At 39.5% G+C, this 16852-nt stretch overlaps 2 protein-coding genes across 5 annotated transcripts in view; one reads left to right on the top strand and one right to left on the bottom strand.

The window, feature by feature from the left end:
• Positions 1 to 4029, top strand: part of LTN1 (listerin E3 ubiquitin protein ligase 1) — a 40503-nt gene extending 36474 nt beyond the window's left edge. For all 3 annotated transcript variants that reach the window (XM_074902413.1, XM_074902403.1, XM_074902423.1), the window contains 4 exons: positions 544 to 764; positions 1230 to 1424; positions 2070 to 2237; positions 2971 to 4029. In XM_074902413.1, the coding sequence (XP_074758514.1) occupies positions 544 to 764; positions 1230 to 1424; positions 2070 to 2237; positions 2971 to 3033 (647 nt within the window). In that variant the 3' untranslated portion in view covers positions 3034 to 4029. The remainder of the gene's footprint in view (positions 1 to 543; positions 765 to 1229; positions 1425 to 2069; positions 2238 to 2970) is intronic.
• A 138-nt stretch (positions 4030 to 4167) lies between these two features.
• HEMK2 (HemK methyltransferase 2, ETF1 glutamine and histone H4 lysine) lies at positions 4168 to 13032 on the bottom strand. Of its 2 annotated transcripts, XM_074902438.1 has the most exons (6): positions 12870 to 13032; positions 11776 to 11865; positions 10458 to 10548; positions 9452 to 9535; positions 8619 to 8760; positions 4168 to 7578 (listed from the first exon to the last, which is right to left on the bottom strand). In XM_074902438.1, the coding sequence occupies exons 1-6, from the start codon at positions 13010 to 13012 to the stop codon at positions 7472 to 7474; spliced, it is 657 nt and encodes a 218-aa protein (XP_074758539.1). In that variant the 5' UTR covers positions 13013 to 13032; the 3' UTR covers positions 4168 to 7471. The 2 variants fall into 2 exon arrangements, with proteins under 2 accessions (XP_074758539.1, XP_074758547.1); XM_074902446.1 differs by lacking the exon at positions 9452 to 9535.
• Positions 13033 to 16852: the final 3820 nt, after the last annotated feature.

The following is a 16852-nucleotide window of genomic DNA, read 5'->3' as shown; positions in this document are numbered from 1 at the left end:
GTTACTTCACTGAAATTGTTATTTTATGTACCTGTATAGATGTAAGCAAATATATTGAGTTTCCATTTCTTAATTTTTCACTTGAACATCACTGTACGTTTCAGAGCAATTTATCTGGATGACAGTAAAAAGAATTACTAACATGACATCCCAAGAGAAAGATTTCCCTTATCTCTTTCTGAAGTTCTGTAGAACACAGCAAACCTCAAATGTGCTCCAAACATCTTTATTGCTTGTTCACTACAAAGTGAGCATTTTGTAATTTCTAGAACATTAAATTATTCTTGATTTCTGGTAGTCCACTTGGAGTTCCTCTCTAAGTTAGAAGATGAATTTCCAGTTGTAAAGTGTTAGCCTAAGAAACTAAGAAACCAGCCTGATGGAGAAAGGCACTTACAGTAGCAAATATAGAAGGAGCATGAACATGAAATTCCGGTTGCTACACTTATGTTGATATCAAAAATTTTTGCATGTAGTGTGGAGGAACCAACAGTTGTGACTAACACGTTAAGAGTGTTTCAACATCCTTTCTTTCCCTCCCAGGGACAGGAGTCCTGTCATCCCAGATTCCACACTTGGCCTGCTCTGTGTACCACATAACACTGAAAGACTTGCCGGCCATGGTCAGGCTTTGGTGGAACAGCTGTGAGAAACGTGTCTTCAATGTTGTAGATAAATTTACAAGCAAATATGTCAGTAGCGTGCTTTCTTCACAGGAAATATCTTCTGTTCAGACTAGCACGCAGCTATTTAATGGCATGACGGTTAGTAAGATGCTTTGTTCTTTTTTTTGATTTACTTTAGTTTTATTGCAAACATTTTAAGAAATGTTACTTCTTAGAACCAGAGTGCATTACAATGTTTTATGAGATCGCATTTTTGTTGTTCTGAATGACTGATAAAAACGTATTGATATATTAAGTTGATGTTCATTAATATTGTGTTCGGAAAAAATTAGAAAAGAATGGGGTTTATGATGTTTTGAGGAGGTAAGTGGAAGACACTATCACTATACTTATTTTTGGTTTATTAAAAATTAATAAGGAGATTGAAAAACGGCTAGTAATTTCATTTTGGTGTGGCAGGATATGAGTGGATTTTTATTTTCTTTGAGAAAAGTGTTTACCTAGACTAATATAATTATTTAATGTGTGGTATATATTAAAAAAAAGATTAGAGATGATGCGCGTATCTCTGGAGTTTTTTTAAGCCCCTGATTTTTTCCATAGGTGAAAGCTCGGTCTGCAGCACGGGAAGTCATTGCTACCTATTCAGTTGATGATATATTTATTGAACTAATAATACAGCTTCCATCAAACTACCCACTGGGATCCATAACAGTTGAGAGTGGAAAGAGGGTTGGTGTGGCTGTACAGCAGTGGCGCAATTGGATGCTACAGTTAAGCACGTATCTTACACATCAGGTGAGTTTAGTTAGAAAGCCCCTGTTCTGAAAACTTAGAGAGTCCTTACAATAGAAAAATATTCCTAGTAATGCAATATTATTTAGATCTGTATAATGGATCTCATCAATAGATCTCAAAGGACTTCACAGAATTGGTCACCCTTACCATCTGCTTTTCTCCAGATGCTGAAACAGAGAGGTAAATTTATTGGCCTAATATGTCCTGTTAAATATATATCCAAGGTTGAAAATTTAGATCTAAGACATGGGCCACTGTTTGCCCCATGTGGCAATGCCATCTCAACTATAATTTGAAAAAAAAAACCCCAAACCCAAATCCAAAACCCAGTAATGAAATTCTCTAAAAGACTGGTGATTGCTGAAATTGCATAATCTGTGTTTAAAACAAAACAGTGATTTAAAATTTTATGATCCCCTTTTAAGTGCTCCTAAGTTGGTTCTTTTTGTTGTGATGAATGCTTGCATTTCTATGGATAGACTGTCATCTGTATTTCATGTGGTGGCTTCATAAATTATTCACTGTGTATATTGCATATAATTTCAGATTACAAAGCCTTCAGGCTTTGTTTCCTTTGTGTGCTTATGAATAACAGAATATTCTGAAGGAATTCTACAGTAGTAACAGCTCTTTTCTCTCTGTTAGAATGGAAGTATTATGGAAGGCTTATCTTTGTGGAAAAATAATGTGGATAAACGTTTTGAGGGCGTTGAAGATTGCATGATCTGTTTTTCAGTCATTCATGGTTCCAACTATTCTCTTCCCAAAAAAGCTTGCAGAACATGCAAGAAAAAGTTTCATTCAGCTTGCTTGGTAAGTACCTAGATGAAATCTTTTTTAAATAGGCAAAATATCCATTTATAGTTTGAACCAGGAACCTGTATTGTAATACCATCAATTGTCTGTTATGTTGTTGGAGTATCTGGGAGTAACTGAACTCATAAATTATTTGTATGGATGTTGTACTAAGCTGTAAGGGCATGTAATTGAGGGAGGGCTTGCTACACTTCACAGATAACTATGTGTTTCGTGTTCACTAAGACATAAGCCGTTAGATCTATGCGGGGTGTTCCAACAGCATCTTGTTATCAGCACAGATGTGGGAATAGAAAAGGTTGAATCTTAATTTACGGACCATGACATTTAAATGTATCCAAGTGATCACAGGCGTTGGTTGTATGGTTAGAGAGTATACTGGAACAGACTGGCATCTCTATGGCCATACAATGGAGGAATTGCTACTGCTTTAAAAATGCTAGCTTTTTATTCCAAAATGAGACTGGGTGAGAATTCCTTTGTGTCACATTTTTAGAATAGAATTTTAGTACTCTGTGTGTGTAATATCTGTATATACATATACAAAGACGTATGTATATATATATACGTCCATACACGAGTAGAAAGGTTGTTCTACTGTTTCTTGGGGTTTTTTAAGTATAATGTTTTGATAGTTATATTAATTTGTAAATAATGGTTGTTATTGGGGATAAACCAGTGTTCCTGATACTCAGCTTGCATTCATATATTAAACTTATTTCTCTTTCAGTACAAATGGTTCACATCCAGCAACAAATCCACCTGTCCACTCTGTCGAGAGACATTTTTCTGAAATAAGAGTCTGTCTTCTTTCTGTGAACTAAATAATAAATGAAGAGGAGGCCATAAATTGTATGTTGAATGAAGCTAACTACTTGGACATAATGGCAGTTACTTTAAATTCTTGGCTAGTGGGATATGGCACATACTTACCTCTGGACTGGTTTTTGTAAGTTTGAAGATTATGCTTTGATATAAAGAAATATATAAGAATAATTTATTTTGATTTGTATATTTTTAAGATATATTAAAATTTCAGAAGTAATGCAGAGTTATGTCTGGTGCATAAGCTACAGCAGAAGTTGATTAAAACTTCTTATTTTAGGTACATTCTAACACAGTATTAGATACTTAACCCAGATCATGACTCTTCATGTAACAGGTGAATTTAACATAGGTGGTGTAAAGATTTGATTTTTGGTTATAGTGCATTCATAATCGTTCCTCATATGGGGAAAAAATAATGTTGTTGCTGTTAGACATTAAGGCATGGAACTAGAGCGATAGCCTTCTGTTAAAAGCATAAAATTTAAACATAGCATGCTCTAAATTAACACATTTATAAACAGCTTTCACCTTTAACACTCTCATTTTCCCAAAAATTGTCAGCCATCCAGCTCCCTAAAAACATGAAAACTCAGAAGCCCAAGTAAGTAGAGAGAGTACAATCATTCCTGCATGACAATGAAAAAACCCTATTTATGGCTGATTGGCTTCTAACGAGAAGGCATATACACTGATCAATTCTTGTTCTCATTATTTTGGTTAACATCTTCATTAGCCAGCAAAGGAATTATCACTGAATGTACACTGCACTTCCACTGTCCCATAATAATAATGACTCTAAATGAACATGGCAGTTCTATCAGAATTCAGTATTGTCTTCAACTATACTTTTTTAATGCTTTTTTTTTTTTAACAGCAGTAGCATACTAGGATGGATTTTGTAGTGGATTTCTTTGAAAAGTCAATAAAAGGATGGGGAATAAATGAATTGTGAATCTCTGTAGTTTGTGGATTGCTGTCTCTTTCTCTGTGTGATAAATTTTCAGATGCCAAGTTGATAGCATACACAATTGGCTTTACCTCAACAGCTATTTTTTTTAGATTCTATGTTTTCTCAAATTTGGATCCCTTTTGAGGTGACAGCTCTAGAAATTATTTTTAGCTGTTGATAACTTAAGTCTGTTATTTTTAACAGGTAATAATGGGCTTCCAGAGGAGAAATTTCTTGACCTTTTTTTGAGAATGGAAAGGATTTAAAACTGGTATTGAAAAGGTCTAACTGAAAACACAGATTAAGGATCAAGCTCTATTTTTTTTCACAGTTACTGGTATTAAAACTCCAGGATTGTCTCTGTTGCATCACTTTATTTTAAATGACTTTGCAAGTTCAGTAACTGATTTGAAAGCCATCTGTTAACCAGGTATTGCTTGAAAAGAGCCGTCTTTAAACTCTTGTAGCAGACCCTAACTTGCAAACTGTCTACTAGGAACCACCTTGCAGAGAGCTTTTGTCTTGGTTCTGCTACAAGGAAGTGTAGGTGCTTGCAAAGCAGCAGTACGACTTCTGGCATGGGTACTTGCTGACAGAGCAGTGCCGAGGGGGCTTGGGGGAGCAGAATTTTTGCTTTCTTCTTCATAAGTGTCAAACTTATGTTGAATGTCTGTATCTGCCATGCAGCTTATTCTCATGTTCACTGAATGCAGGCATTAGGCTTCTTCCCCAAAACTCTCCAGAAAGTGGTGTGTTATTTGGTCTTCTAGAAGGGGATAGGTGTGCCCTGGCAAATGCTAAGGGTACATGCAGTCCTCTGTGTACACAGCAAATTTCAAAATAAATAAAAAAACCCCAAGGTACCTGGCTTGTCACTAGTTCCATCTTCACCAGAATGATGGAGCATAGTAAGAATCACTTCTTACAGAACTCACTTGTTCTTACTTGAATTGTAGTTTGACAAGTGCTTCCACTGAAGTTGCAGCAGACAGCAGTACAGTGGGGCCAGGAGAACTGACTCATGGTTTGTTACAAGTGGATGCATATATTTCCCTTGTCCAAATATCCAGTTGTTAAATAATCCAGTGTAATAGTTTTTTGTTGAAAGCACAGTAGGTTTTATTACACTTTCTGTTCTGATCGTTTTGATTTTCATTATTCTGTCCTCTATAATTCAAAAGTGTATACATTGTTGAGCATTGTGATCTACCGTGCCTGATGACTGCCCTTTATCTTTATTACCTCTTTTAAAACTAATTCTTTAGCTATAACTAAAAGCTAGACAAATTAAAACTTTTGTTAAACCTGCAGTTTGATTCCATTACATGTTTTGACTACATTGTAAAATCTTTTGATGTTATGACTTTTGCTCAGCAACCTAACTTTGTTAGCCAAAGTGGTTAACAACATAAAACTTCCAGGGTGGTCTAAGGATGACAGCATTTTGGTTCAAACAGCCCTGCAGCTATGCTTATAACCTCAGAAGCCAGGATTCCACATAAAAGCAAAATCACTAAGCATTAAAACCTCTTCTTAGTTTTGTAAGGGAAAAACTGAACAAAAGAGAGTGCCATCGAATCAAAAAGGTTCTAGAAGTAGGAAGCAGTCAAATGAAATATGACTTCTCAGAAATGACTGGTTGGTAAGCTGCAAGAACAAAACTTGGCTTAAATTCTTCAGTGGGAACACATTATTTCATATGGCCACAAAGTTTCCTCTGTTTCTCAACTCGGACATTCCTTAGACAAGTTATTCAGAAGGTAAGAATCTACAAAGTCCTGAGTCAAGCTACACTTTGGCCAATGAAATGCATTTATATTTTTTTAGAATGTCAAGTAACATTCATGTTTATCTAAATAAAACTATATTGACAGAAGAGTTTACTGAAGGGGATGCATTAGCTGTGTTTGAACTGTTGAACTGAATTGCAGTGTTGCTCTTCAGTGATCTTCTAAGATGAGGAATGGTGACTCAGGATCACTCAATCACACTTCCCCCCCACTTCCTTAAATTTAATCCTTTCTGTATTTTCCTCAGGATGGTATAAGGAACAACTTTTATGCCAGACCAGCAAAAGTTGAGTCTAAACCTGTATGACTCAAAAGTACCTTCTCACATTCCTTTGCAGTAAAATACCTCAAATGATCGAGCTAGGTTTACAGTCATGTGTTTCTGCTACCAACACCTCCACTTCTTATGTTATTCTGCCTGTGCAAAACCTCCTTTTTTTCAATTTCCTAGATAAGTTTTTTGGGTGGTCAGCTTAAAACATGGAAGAATTTAGAAAGTCTGCAAGCTGGGCAAGTACAGTCATAAGTTTAGTTCTGGTCTTAAATGGAGTAGTCTCTTCCCTGCCTCAGCATCCTACAAAAAACCCTTGTAACCTGTCTCTATCAAGGAGCTAACTGACAGTTTATCCTAACATCACTTGACATAAATCTTTAAAGATCAGCTTCTTTTGAAAGCATTTTCCCAGACAGCAGTAGTGGTGCTGCTTACAACTGTCTCTACCTTTGTGCTGCAAGTGAGTGAACACCAGTTGCTGCTGGGGCAGTGCTGTATTAGAACCTCCTGTGGGCTCTGGGAGGGGGAAGAGGCTGCAGAGCAAAGCTCTTCATCAGGGTCTGGGGGTCAGGAAATAGCTTCCCATGTTGGATAGTGATTTTGAGGGAGGACTTTCATTCCACTGACACTCATTCTTTTCAGGTACCCGTAACTAGCCTTTTTAATAGCATCTCATATACTTTCCCCCCCCCCGCCCCCCCTTAATACCATCCAATAGATGAGAACTCTTAATCTAATCTGCAGTGCTCCATAGCAGTACCCTCCTTGTAAAATGGCATAAAAGGGAGCACAATCACCACAACGTTGCCCAGAAGACTTCAGGAAGATAATAGCTTGCCTTTGCACCAACTCTTGAGCTACACTTGCTGCAGCTTTCTGTTCAGAAGTACACTGTTTCCTTGCAATAGAACCAGACTCAGTAATTGTGCCTTAGACTTGTAAAAGTGCCTGATACTATATCAAAATGAGTAACACTGATTCCAATTATTCATTTAGACCATGTGTAGGTATAGACTAGCTACTAGAACAGGAAGAATTATAAGCCATTATTTTAATAAGCCACAATGACAAATATACAAATACCTATTTATAGAGGAAAAAGTCTTTAGTGCTGAAGTGCTAGTGCAACAAGGCAGGGTATTTCACAGTTCCCCCACAACTGTCCTGCAGATAGCCAGAGGACAACTGTACCTCTGACAGCAGGTAACAGCTGGTTAACATCAAGAATAAAAAAAATAAATCCAGTCTTGATCAGTTTCACTGCAGTAATCAGGAGGTGAGGATACACCTTAAGAGGGTGAAAATCCTGGCTTAAAAATTCATTTGACAACTTCAGTAATCCGTGTTCAACTTTCCGTATGCATAGTATCTGGAAGGTTAAGAGCAGTTATCAAGACTTCCTAAATTTGAGGACAGTAAGCATCTCTTGTCCTGCTTGCCTGGAAAGTGCTCGTGTGCCTTCTAAGCCACATTTCTTCATCATTTCCAGAATTTCATCTGTAATTGAAAGTGTAGCGTTACAACTCAGTTTATATAGAAATCAGCTATAAGATGCAGTGCTTAAAGCATCTGCCAAGCAAGCTGTAAAGCAGATTATAAACTGTGTTCTCTTACTCTTTTGTACAGTAATTTTTATGCAAAGTAGTTTTTCACCAAGCACAAATGAAGTTTACAATTTACTAACTGAAGTTGTGTATTTTGTATTATTACTAGCAATGAATAATTCAGTTATGAAGCTAATTTGTAGGAGAAACTGAAATTTGTAGCACCTTCTCCCAAAAGCTGCCTAATCAATCTGGTGTGAAAGAATAATCTCTCTTCTTGAAACTACTTGATAATGTACAGCCATTAAGCATTAGATCACAAGGAGCAAGTCCAAATCTCTTCTCTCTGCATGTCAGAATGAAAGACATCACATTTCCAACTAAAGGCTTTTGCTTTTCAAGTTTACACCACCATTCTCTTTCACGAGAAAGGGTTGGCCTGACTTCATTACTTAGTTCAGAAGATTTATAATCACCTTTCAGACTTGGAACTGAAGTCTCACAGAGCTGCTGAGGTCAGGACCTACACATTACCATTTTCCAAACTAGCTTAGGGAGTTCTTAGTTTTGGTAAATTTGCTGATTTATTTAGTGTAGCTCACCATCCTATGGATGTACAAGACATTAATTCAGAAAAAGGATTCCAAAAGGCATCAGGTTATGCAAAAGTCCCTCTGTGGATTAGACACCCACACAAACTTGAAAGATGAGACGCACCAGAGTGCACAGAGATGCCAGGGTTTGTATGAAACATGCAGATACATTCTAGCCATCTCTAGCATTTCTAAATAATGACCTAGAACCCCTATATGAATTTCAATACATGCTGTCAATCTTCAGTTAGTTGCTATCATGTTAAAGATTCAACTGATGTTATGTACTACTTGTTTGCTAAAGTCTGATAACCTAGAGAGCACTGCCGTGATCAGCATTTTGATTAATATAGTGTTAAATCTGGTTTGGCACATTTAAGGGTCTGATAAAAGTGATCACCTGGATTATTTTCTTTAATTGTGACCAAGTAGAATAATCCTCCCGGTGAAAGTAGGTCTGGTACTAATGGAAAAACTCTATCCATTACTTCTCTGCCCTTTTTGCCCCCAGCCCAGGATGCTTCTATTCCATGGCTTTGCACCTAGGAAGAATGAAAGATTGTCATAATACAGAAGAATAAAAGTGTCAGTGGTACTTAAAAGAGAAACATCACCATAATCTCTAGCTTTAGGCGTCTGCTGTTAGAAATCTGACAACTCTGATTCAGCAGATTAGTTTATGCAGCAAAATCACTTCAAGACTACTTCCTACACCATGAGCTTACCACTTTTGTTTCAAGTTCTATTCTTAAGTTGAATTAAAAGAGCTATGTTGTCATGTGCTCTCTATGCATTTTCTTGTAATGTTTTATGAGCTTGTTTGCTAAGTGGAAGAAAACCCTTTAAGTGTTCATGGGTCAGATTCTGAGAGTAGGAGTCTGCAGAAGCAGTGGGTGTTTATTTTGCAGGGAACAAATGCGTTTTCCATTGCAAGTCTTCTATAAGAATACCTTTAGATGCCTAACAAGTCTTACATAGTTTATATTTGATGTAGAAAGCAAGCATTCAGAAGCAGCAACAGCAGTTAGCAATCCTTATTCTCATGCAGTCTTTATAAGCAATTCTAGTAAACCATTTTCACTAAAACAGTGATGTTGCAACAATGCTGGTCCTACCACAGCTTTTACTGTTTCCAAAAAACCCCTCCAGTTTTCATACTAGAGTATTTGATTTGCTATCTCTCCTCTGACAGCAGACATAACATTTTTATTGTGTATTTCAAATTTTTCCTACCTCTTCAGAAGGTGTTACAACGTATGGTGGATTAAACAGCAGTAGATCAACCTTCCCATTTAATCTTGGAGACAGTCCTTTGACCTGGATGAAGGTCAACCAAAAACCAAACCATTGATGATTGGATGGTTTGGTTTTGTTTTTTTTTTTTTAAACATAATGCAAACATTTTGTAAAAATACAGTTACATAGTGCTAGATATTCTGAGCATTTCAGCCTGACTCAGGAACATTAAACCTTACTTTCTACATGCAAAAGAAGCACCAAGAAGTACCCATGCATAGCAGAACAATTTCAGTAGTCTTAAGACTACGTTATGTACGGGACGCAGAAGAACAAGAGACATATATGCAGACGCAAAGGCAGTACTTTATTCTTGCTCAAATGTATATAGTAATATTGATTTTAAAAAACATATATAGTAATTTTGAATTTATCATCAGTTAATATTTATTACCCAAAATGACCAGTCTGTGACAACTTTCAGTTCTCAAGTATGAGCAGTTGTTAATCCATTTTAAATCACATTTATTGTTGCCTATCTTCATCATCTTCAGGGTATTTTAAACAAGTATCTTCCTAAAGAGATGAGAAACGTAGCTTTTCTTCATGTCAAACTTTGTAAGCAAAAAAAGTAAGAATACCTACAGTTCCTAATCAAATCAGAGAGCTGAGAACCAAGAACTGCATTAAAGGGAGGTCTGTGACAGGGTTGGGTTACAACAGTTTCTTGCACAGCATTTTCCAAATGATGTCTACATAATTTATTTTTCAAATTAATTCAGTGTATTGTTAAAGCTTAAATTTGAATTTCAGACTTAAGTAATTTGGTTTTCCCTTCTTTTAAAAACACTTTGGCATTTTGTTGTTTTCTTTTTTTCATCCGTGCTTATTAAGAGAATGTTTGTATGTCTCTTCTAGACTTCAAGGTTACTTCTCAGTATCTCTAAGTATTAAAAAAATTACAAAAACCATAAAGAATTTATTACTGAAACATCTATCTTACCAAGTCAGTAATGACTGGCTGGAGGTGAACATTGTTAAGCAGAGCTGTCTCCAGTGTACAGTAAGCTGCCAGCGGGTTGATATCTGTACATCTAAAAGCAAAATATTATCAAGTGTAAGTTACTGCTGTATCTGGAAGTTTAACCATATGAACCCCATGCTAACTTATGTACTCTCAATTAAAATATTCTTTCCAGCATGCTTTACTGTGCAAGTAAATAGCAAAAAATACCTAGTAAATTACACACAATGTATCCTCAGCTAAACCACTCAACTCTACACTGGAAGTTTTAATGACTGTCTGAAAGCTGAAACATAAGGATTCCTTTTCAATGTTAGCTCTGCACAAATATATATGCATACATGCCTATAATACAGTTCAGTTCAGTTACTGCCAACACTCAGGTAACTAACATCATCATATCTCAGTAAGACTAGTCAGTGACTAAAATTTAGGATTCAACCCAGAAAACACAAGTGTAAACTTAGTAATTTGTCTAAGAAGTGAGAAAATGGAATTCTAGCCCCACCACTACCTGTTACAGAACCTGAAGTAAATAGTTTAGGCTCTCTTTACTTTGATTTCCATGTCTGTAGAGTTGAGGTAGTATTTCTTTGTGGAAAGAATATTTTAAAATGTGAAAATAAAAAGTATATATGTGAGGGCTAGGTATTCTTTATTATTGCATGCAACAGTTTAAGTGCTATTTATCACAGAATCGTCTAGGTTGGAAAAGACCTTGAAGATCATCTAGTCCAACCATTAACCTCACACTGACAGTTCCCAACTACACCATATCCCTCAGCACTATGTCAACCCTACTCTTAAACACCTCCAGGGGTGGGGACTCCACCACCTCCCTGGGCAGCCCATTCCAACGCCTAACAACCCCTTCTGGAAAGAAATGCTTCCTAATATCTCGTCTAAACCTTCCCTGGTGCAACTTGAGGCCATTCCCTCTTGTCCTATCGCTTATTACTTGGTTAAAGAGACTCATCCCCAGGTCTCTTCACCCTCCTTTCAGGTAGCTGTAGAGGGCGATGAGGTCTCCCCTCAGCCTCCTCTTCTCCAGACTAAACACCCCCAGTTCCCTCAGCTGCTCCCCGTACGACCTGTGCTCCAGACCCTGCACCAGCTTCGTTGCCCTTCTCTGGACACGCTCGAGTCATTCAATGTCCTTTTTGTAGTGAGGGGCCCAAAACTGAACACAGGAATCGAGGTGCGGCCTCACCAGTGCCGAGTCCAGGGGTCAGATCCCTTCCCTGTCCCTGCTGGCCATGCTACTGCTGACACAAGCCAGGATGCCTTATATACTTACATGTACAGTGCATTGGATCCAATAATGGAAGAAGCTAGAAATGCTGAAACCACACCAGATCCAGATCCTATTTCAAGGCAGATCTCAAGTCTAAAGAGAGAAAACTCTGGATGACACTTACTTGTAACATGTAAGAGCACCTGCAACAGATGCAGAATTAATCAAGACAGTGTTATGGAACCTGCTGCCTTTCTCCCAATGGTACTGAAATACTTGATCATAGGGCCCTCAAAGCCCACATTATGTCATCTGTTTCATAATGGCTGCCCGGCCTACTGGTGCCCATACCGACAGTTCCTGGTTATCACAAGACACTTTGGGAAACACAGGTCTCCCCCATGCCTAACATCAAAATTTTCATTAACTGCACAATCTCAACAGTACAGGCTACATTTCTATAGCATTTATTACACATTTATTGCAGCAAGACTGAAGTCCGACAGAAGTTCTGAAAGATCACCACGAAGCCACACAACAAAAGCAAGACTCAAATGCAGAATAACTCAGGGGAGTGTCAGCCAGCTCTGGACAAACAGCAGCGGCAGGCAATTACAAAATAATCACTCATAAAATTAACTCCTTGGGCAATTTCCACAGCTGTCACGTAGCCATACGTCAGCTGTGGAGATGACTGACAGTGGGCAGCAACCTGAGCAGCTATGCAACTCCTACAGCTTCATCAGGGTTGAGATACGGCCCTTTTAACCTATTCAGGTACGTGCCGCTCCCACCAAAATGAAGTATCAGCCCTCCACGCAGCTGCTCGGGCATCACCTCCCAGCGTACCACCCTGCAGACAACGAGGCCCTCTGAGGCGAGCTGCGGGCCCGCAGCACCGCGCTCCCCTCAGCTCGCTGCTCGGAGGGAGGGGGGGGGCGGGGGTGCACCGCCTCTCCCCGCTCCGCTCACGGTGGGAAGGCGTCACCCGCCTCCCTCCAGGGCCTGAAGCCCGATTAGCGGCTGGGGGGGCGACACCCTGGGAACAAAGCATTTAGAAACCGAGGGCCCGAGGGACGGGGCAGCCGCTCTCCCCCTCCCCGCGCGCGAGGAGACCTTAGCACCACCCCCCCACCGGCCGCTCCCGCCGCGCCTACCGAGCCTCTCTCAGGCGGGCCGCGTCCCGCTCCAGAGCGTCCAGCAGGAGGAAGGTGTCCTCGGCCGGCTCGTACACATCCCGGAACGGCCCCCGCGCCCCCACGTGCTCGTACCGCGGCGTAGGGAGCGCGGGCGCCGCCATCCCGGCCGGGCCGGGGCGGGGCCCAGGGCTGCGCCTGCGCGGGGCCGCGGCAGGCGGGCAGGGGGCAGCCGGGGAGCTGGCTTCCGCCGCCGCAGCCAATGGGAGGGCGTCGGGCTGGCCCCGCCCCCAGCGCGGGCCCAACGACCCGTGGGTGCCGCCGGCGGCGGTGGCGGCGGTTTTGACCCCGTTGTTGGTGAAATTCAGAGGTTAACTTCCAGTGAACACTGCCGTTCTCAGGGAGATTCTGACGTCGGGGCTCATCACACCGCTTCAATTTACCGAACGTTTTAAATCGTCACAAAGTCAGTTTAAGTGTGTGCAGCAATCCCCACAGTAGGTGACCCGGCTGGCAATGAAGGTGGATGGGAAAGGGACCTGCTCCTCTTGTTTATCATTTTTGCATCAGATTTCCAAATTAATTGCTTTTTCATCGTGGCAAGTATCACCTTTGCACAGCAAGTTAGCAGGTAGCCAAGCGAAAGAGGTGCTGAGGAAGTTTCCAAGTCGCAATTCTACAGCAAAACACACGGGAAAGACTTAAATTGATACTCTTTTTTTCTTTCTTTTTTGAAGCTCTTTTTTCCCAGTTATGAAAGAATAGGTGATTCTTTGCCAGCAACACTTGACAGCATCCTTGGGTCCAACCCTATGAACTCCGGAATTCAAACAATGAGGCTCTGCAAAGCTAAGAATTGAAGAGACATTTCAGCGCACAGATCAGATTAATAAATCAGTCTACACAACAAAGCACTATCGAGCAAACAAATTCTAATCAAAATCAGGAGAGTGAGGTGTATGAGCTCTAACTCCCATGAAATGTCTGTGTTTAATGTTTAATACACTGAACACTCAAATTCTGAGAGTGCGATAAGTATCTAGTTCACTGAAGGAAAAGGGTGATGCTAATACACAGGCCAGAATCTTATATTTGGTTATTTTTATAACCATTTCAAAGAACATTAGTTTTGGGGAAAGAAGGGGAAAAACAAGAACATGACTGACACAGTAGATTAATCTTTGTTGCCTTAAGCACGTTTAAGGGTTGAGGTGTGTCTTGTTTGCTAGCCTCCATTTTTGGCTTTGGCACTAGAGAAGGATAAACCAAGTTCAATTTTTCACTTGCAACTGTAAATGGCGTCTGTAAAACAGAAAGTATCGTCCATTCCTACAGAAGAACAATTTCATTTTTGAGCATAGTTCATAAATGCAGCTAACTAATTTTGAAGCTAGGTTTATTCTGTTTTTTTCTGTATCCATCATAGGTCACCTTTGCCTAAGGATATAGGAAAACACGGAAAGGTAGCTCCTGCTTAACAGGGCGGGGGTCTCACCCTTTACCTTCCGTTGCAAAGAGCTGTGGAATAAGTACATTGTCCTGAAAGTTCACAGAGCATCTATTCCACATAACCGTGTGAGGTCATCATATGTCGTCATGATGTCATCAATATACTTAGTCCTTGCGGTAACAAGAAATTTGTTAAGTAAATTCTTAGAGAAAGGACTGTGTCCGCACACTACAGACAAAAAAAAAAAAAAAAAACCCAACCCAAAAACCAGCAAACTGAATCTCTGGGACTCTTACAACTGGGGACAGTTCCATTCTTACAGCAGATGTGGTGACTGGTGTTACCTGATGCATGCGCTGGACACCAGCTCACCAGTCGAGTATCTGGAAGACTCAGATGAAAATTCACTATTATTACATCCTGCCTTCCACCTGCCTTTAGCTGTGGCCCACCTTCAACATTTCCAAGTAAAAGCCAATCCTTTTTCAAGTAGCCAACAGAAATTATGGAGAATTATAATTAATATACCAGAAATACATGCAAAGAATTATGATCAGTCAGTAGTAAGCAAGTGTCTTTTATGTCCAATCTTTTGTGGTAAGTCAGTGCAACCAGATATTCAGAGATTAATAATCAGAGATCCAAAGATGACCTTTTAACTCAAGGATCATTTTTGTCCTGTCACAGAAATTAACCCATCAAGCTTTATCTTAAAACAGTAGCTTTCTTGGTCCACTGTCTAGCAGGGAAACTATTATAGAAACTCAGAAGTTCAGAGAACTTCAGTTTCCAGAGTGGATGTATTCATGGACCTGATCTTGTACTAGTATTACATTTCAGCTTAAAATGTTATTTTCTCTTAATTTATTCCCCCATACCTAGCTCAACCTTCATTTCACCAATAAAATTAACTGTTGTTGCCTCCTAATTTATGTCCTAATCCTGTTTGTTCCCGAAGCTGTTCTGATATCTGTCTTTCAACATGGTGTCCACATACAGACAAAACGAGATCTTAGCCTGTGAGAAAATACTAATGGTTTCCTTTACTGAGAATCCCTTGGCTGATGCAGAGTCGTATTATCACATTTGTGGCAGAATGGCGGGTTCCGACACAGGTTAACATTAATCAGTCTGCTCTTCCTAAATGACCTCGGTCATCAGTGGTGCACAGGCTGCTTCAGGGGGCAGTGGTGAGCAGGATCTTAACAGAAGACAATAGCATTTTTTAATGTAAAAGGAAACCCAATAGATAGTCCTTCATTTCATCTGTCTTCTCAGTGGTTTGCTGCTGCATGAAGCACTTGTAAAACATTAAGCTTGCATAAAATTCCATTACTTCGGCAAAATGAAGTCATATTAAGAGACAGAATTTTGCACTGTGTCCATATGAGGAAAATTAATTCTTTGGACATATTTTTTTAATCTCTACAGGTGGTCGGGCTTTGGAGTGCAGTAGAAGAAATGACTTCACCATCTTCAGCTGTCCTGGTTATTTTTGGCTGTTTCATACTTCATGAAATCTGGTTAATTATTATTGGTTTTTTAATACTTATAAGTCCTTCTGGGTGAATTTTATAAAACATTTATTTTTATTGCTTATATAACTACCTAAAATGTTTTTCTTGGTAGACAACTGTCCTGTTTTTGCCAAAACAGATTCTATTTCAATTTTGGGAAATTGGTGGGAAGCTAATATTCCCGTTTTCAGTGGTGCCTGTGCCATGTTATTAAACTAGGCTTTATGGAGATGAAAAATTGTTCTTGACAGGAATCATAACCATTTGTTTACACTAACTAAGCTGTATGGCTCTATCCCATTTGGAATTCAGTGCCGTTGCTCTCATACAGTGATGCTTAACCCATAACTTCCCAGCTGCCTGTCAGCCCTCAGTGGTCTCCACTGTAAACTCCTCAAACATTTCATGGCTGCTTCTGGCCCTCCGCATCCTGGAGGAGATGTAGGCCTGTGCTGGGCCCATGAATACTGCTGGTTTGGTTCGTCTGAGGAAGTGGATCCGCCAAGATCACTACAGAGTCAGAACTGCTAAGGGAGGTTTGGAAGAAAGCTCTTTATCTATGTAGTCCAGTAGGCAACCACTTCATGTGTTCTCCTTCCTTAAACTGAGCAAGTATCTTCCTAAAAGTAGCTAGCTTTCTTGCCATCGACATTTCTAATGAAAATCTATTGTAACATTTCAGTGCTCTCATGACTAGAAGCCTTGTAATTCCCAGCCTAAATGCAGTGGTGATAGGTTTTATACTCAGTCTTTGGCAAGTATGGAAGCTTATGTGGTTCTTTTCATAGTTTTTACTTGATGCATTTGTAGACAGAGAAAGGCTCTTATCAGCCTTTGTTTTGCTTGACTAAATAAAACGTGCTCTTAAAAGTTTCCTGTCATAAGACATTATTTTCATTTCTCTTGCCACTCTTTTAGACTTTGAGTTTGTGGTTTCAGGAGTCTGACCTCACCCCAGATGTGACTTGTATAAAACGCTCCAGGTAATGCCTTACTGATGCTTTGCAGAATTTACTGGCTTCATTATCTCTCCTGGA

Source organism: Athene noctua, chromosome 1, assembly GCF_965140245.1.
Source record: "Athene noctua chromosome 1, bAthNoc1.hap1.1, whole genome shotgun sequence".
NCBI classification, from domain to species: domain Eukaryota; kingdom Metazoa; phylum Chordata; class Aves; order Strigiformes; family Strigidae; genus Athene; species Athene noctua.
Note: the sequence above shows the minus strand (reverse complement) of the source record. Positions and strands in the feature narration are given on the sequence as shown.

Excerpts from the sequence above, each read along its gene's own strand:
- HEMK2 (XM_074902438.1), bottom strand. The coding sequence starts at position 13,012 with ATGGCGGCGCCCGCGCTCCCTACGCCGCGGTACGAGCACGTGGGGGCG. Across the intron at positions 11,866-12,869 it reads GCCCGCCTGAGAGAGGCTCG|ACTTGAGATCTGCCTTGAAA; the intron begins GTAGGCGCGGCG and ends TTCTCTCTTTAG. Across the intron at positions 10,549-11,775 it reads GGATCCAATGCACTGTACAT|ATGTACAGATATCAACCCGC; the intron begins GTAAGTATATAA and ends TTTTGCTTTTAG.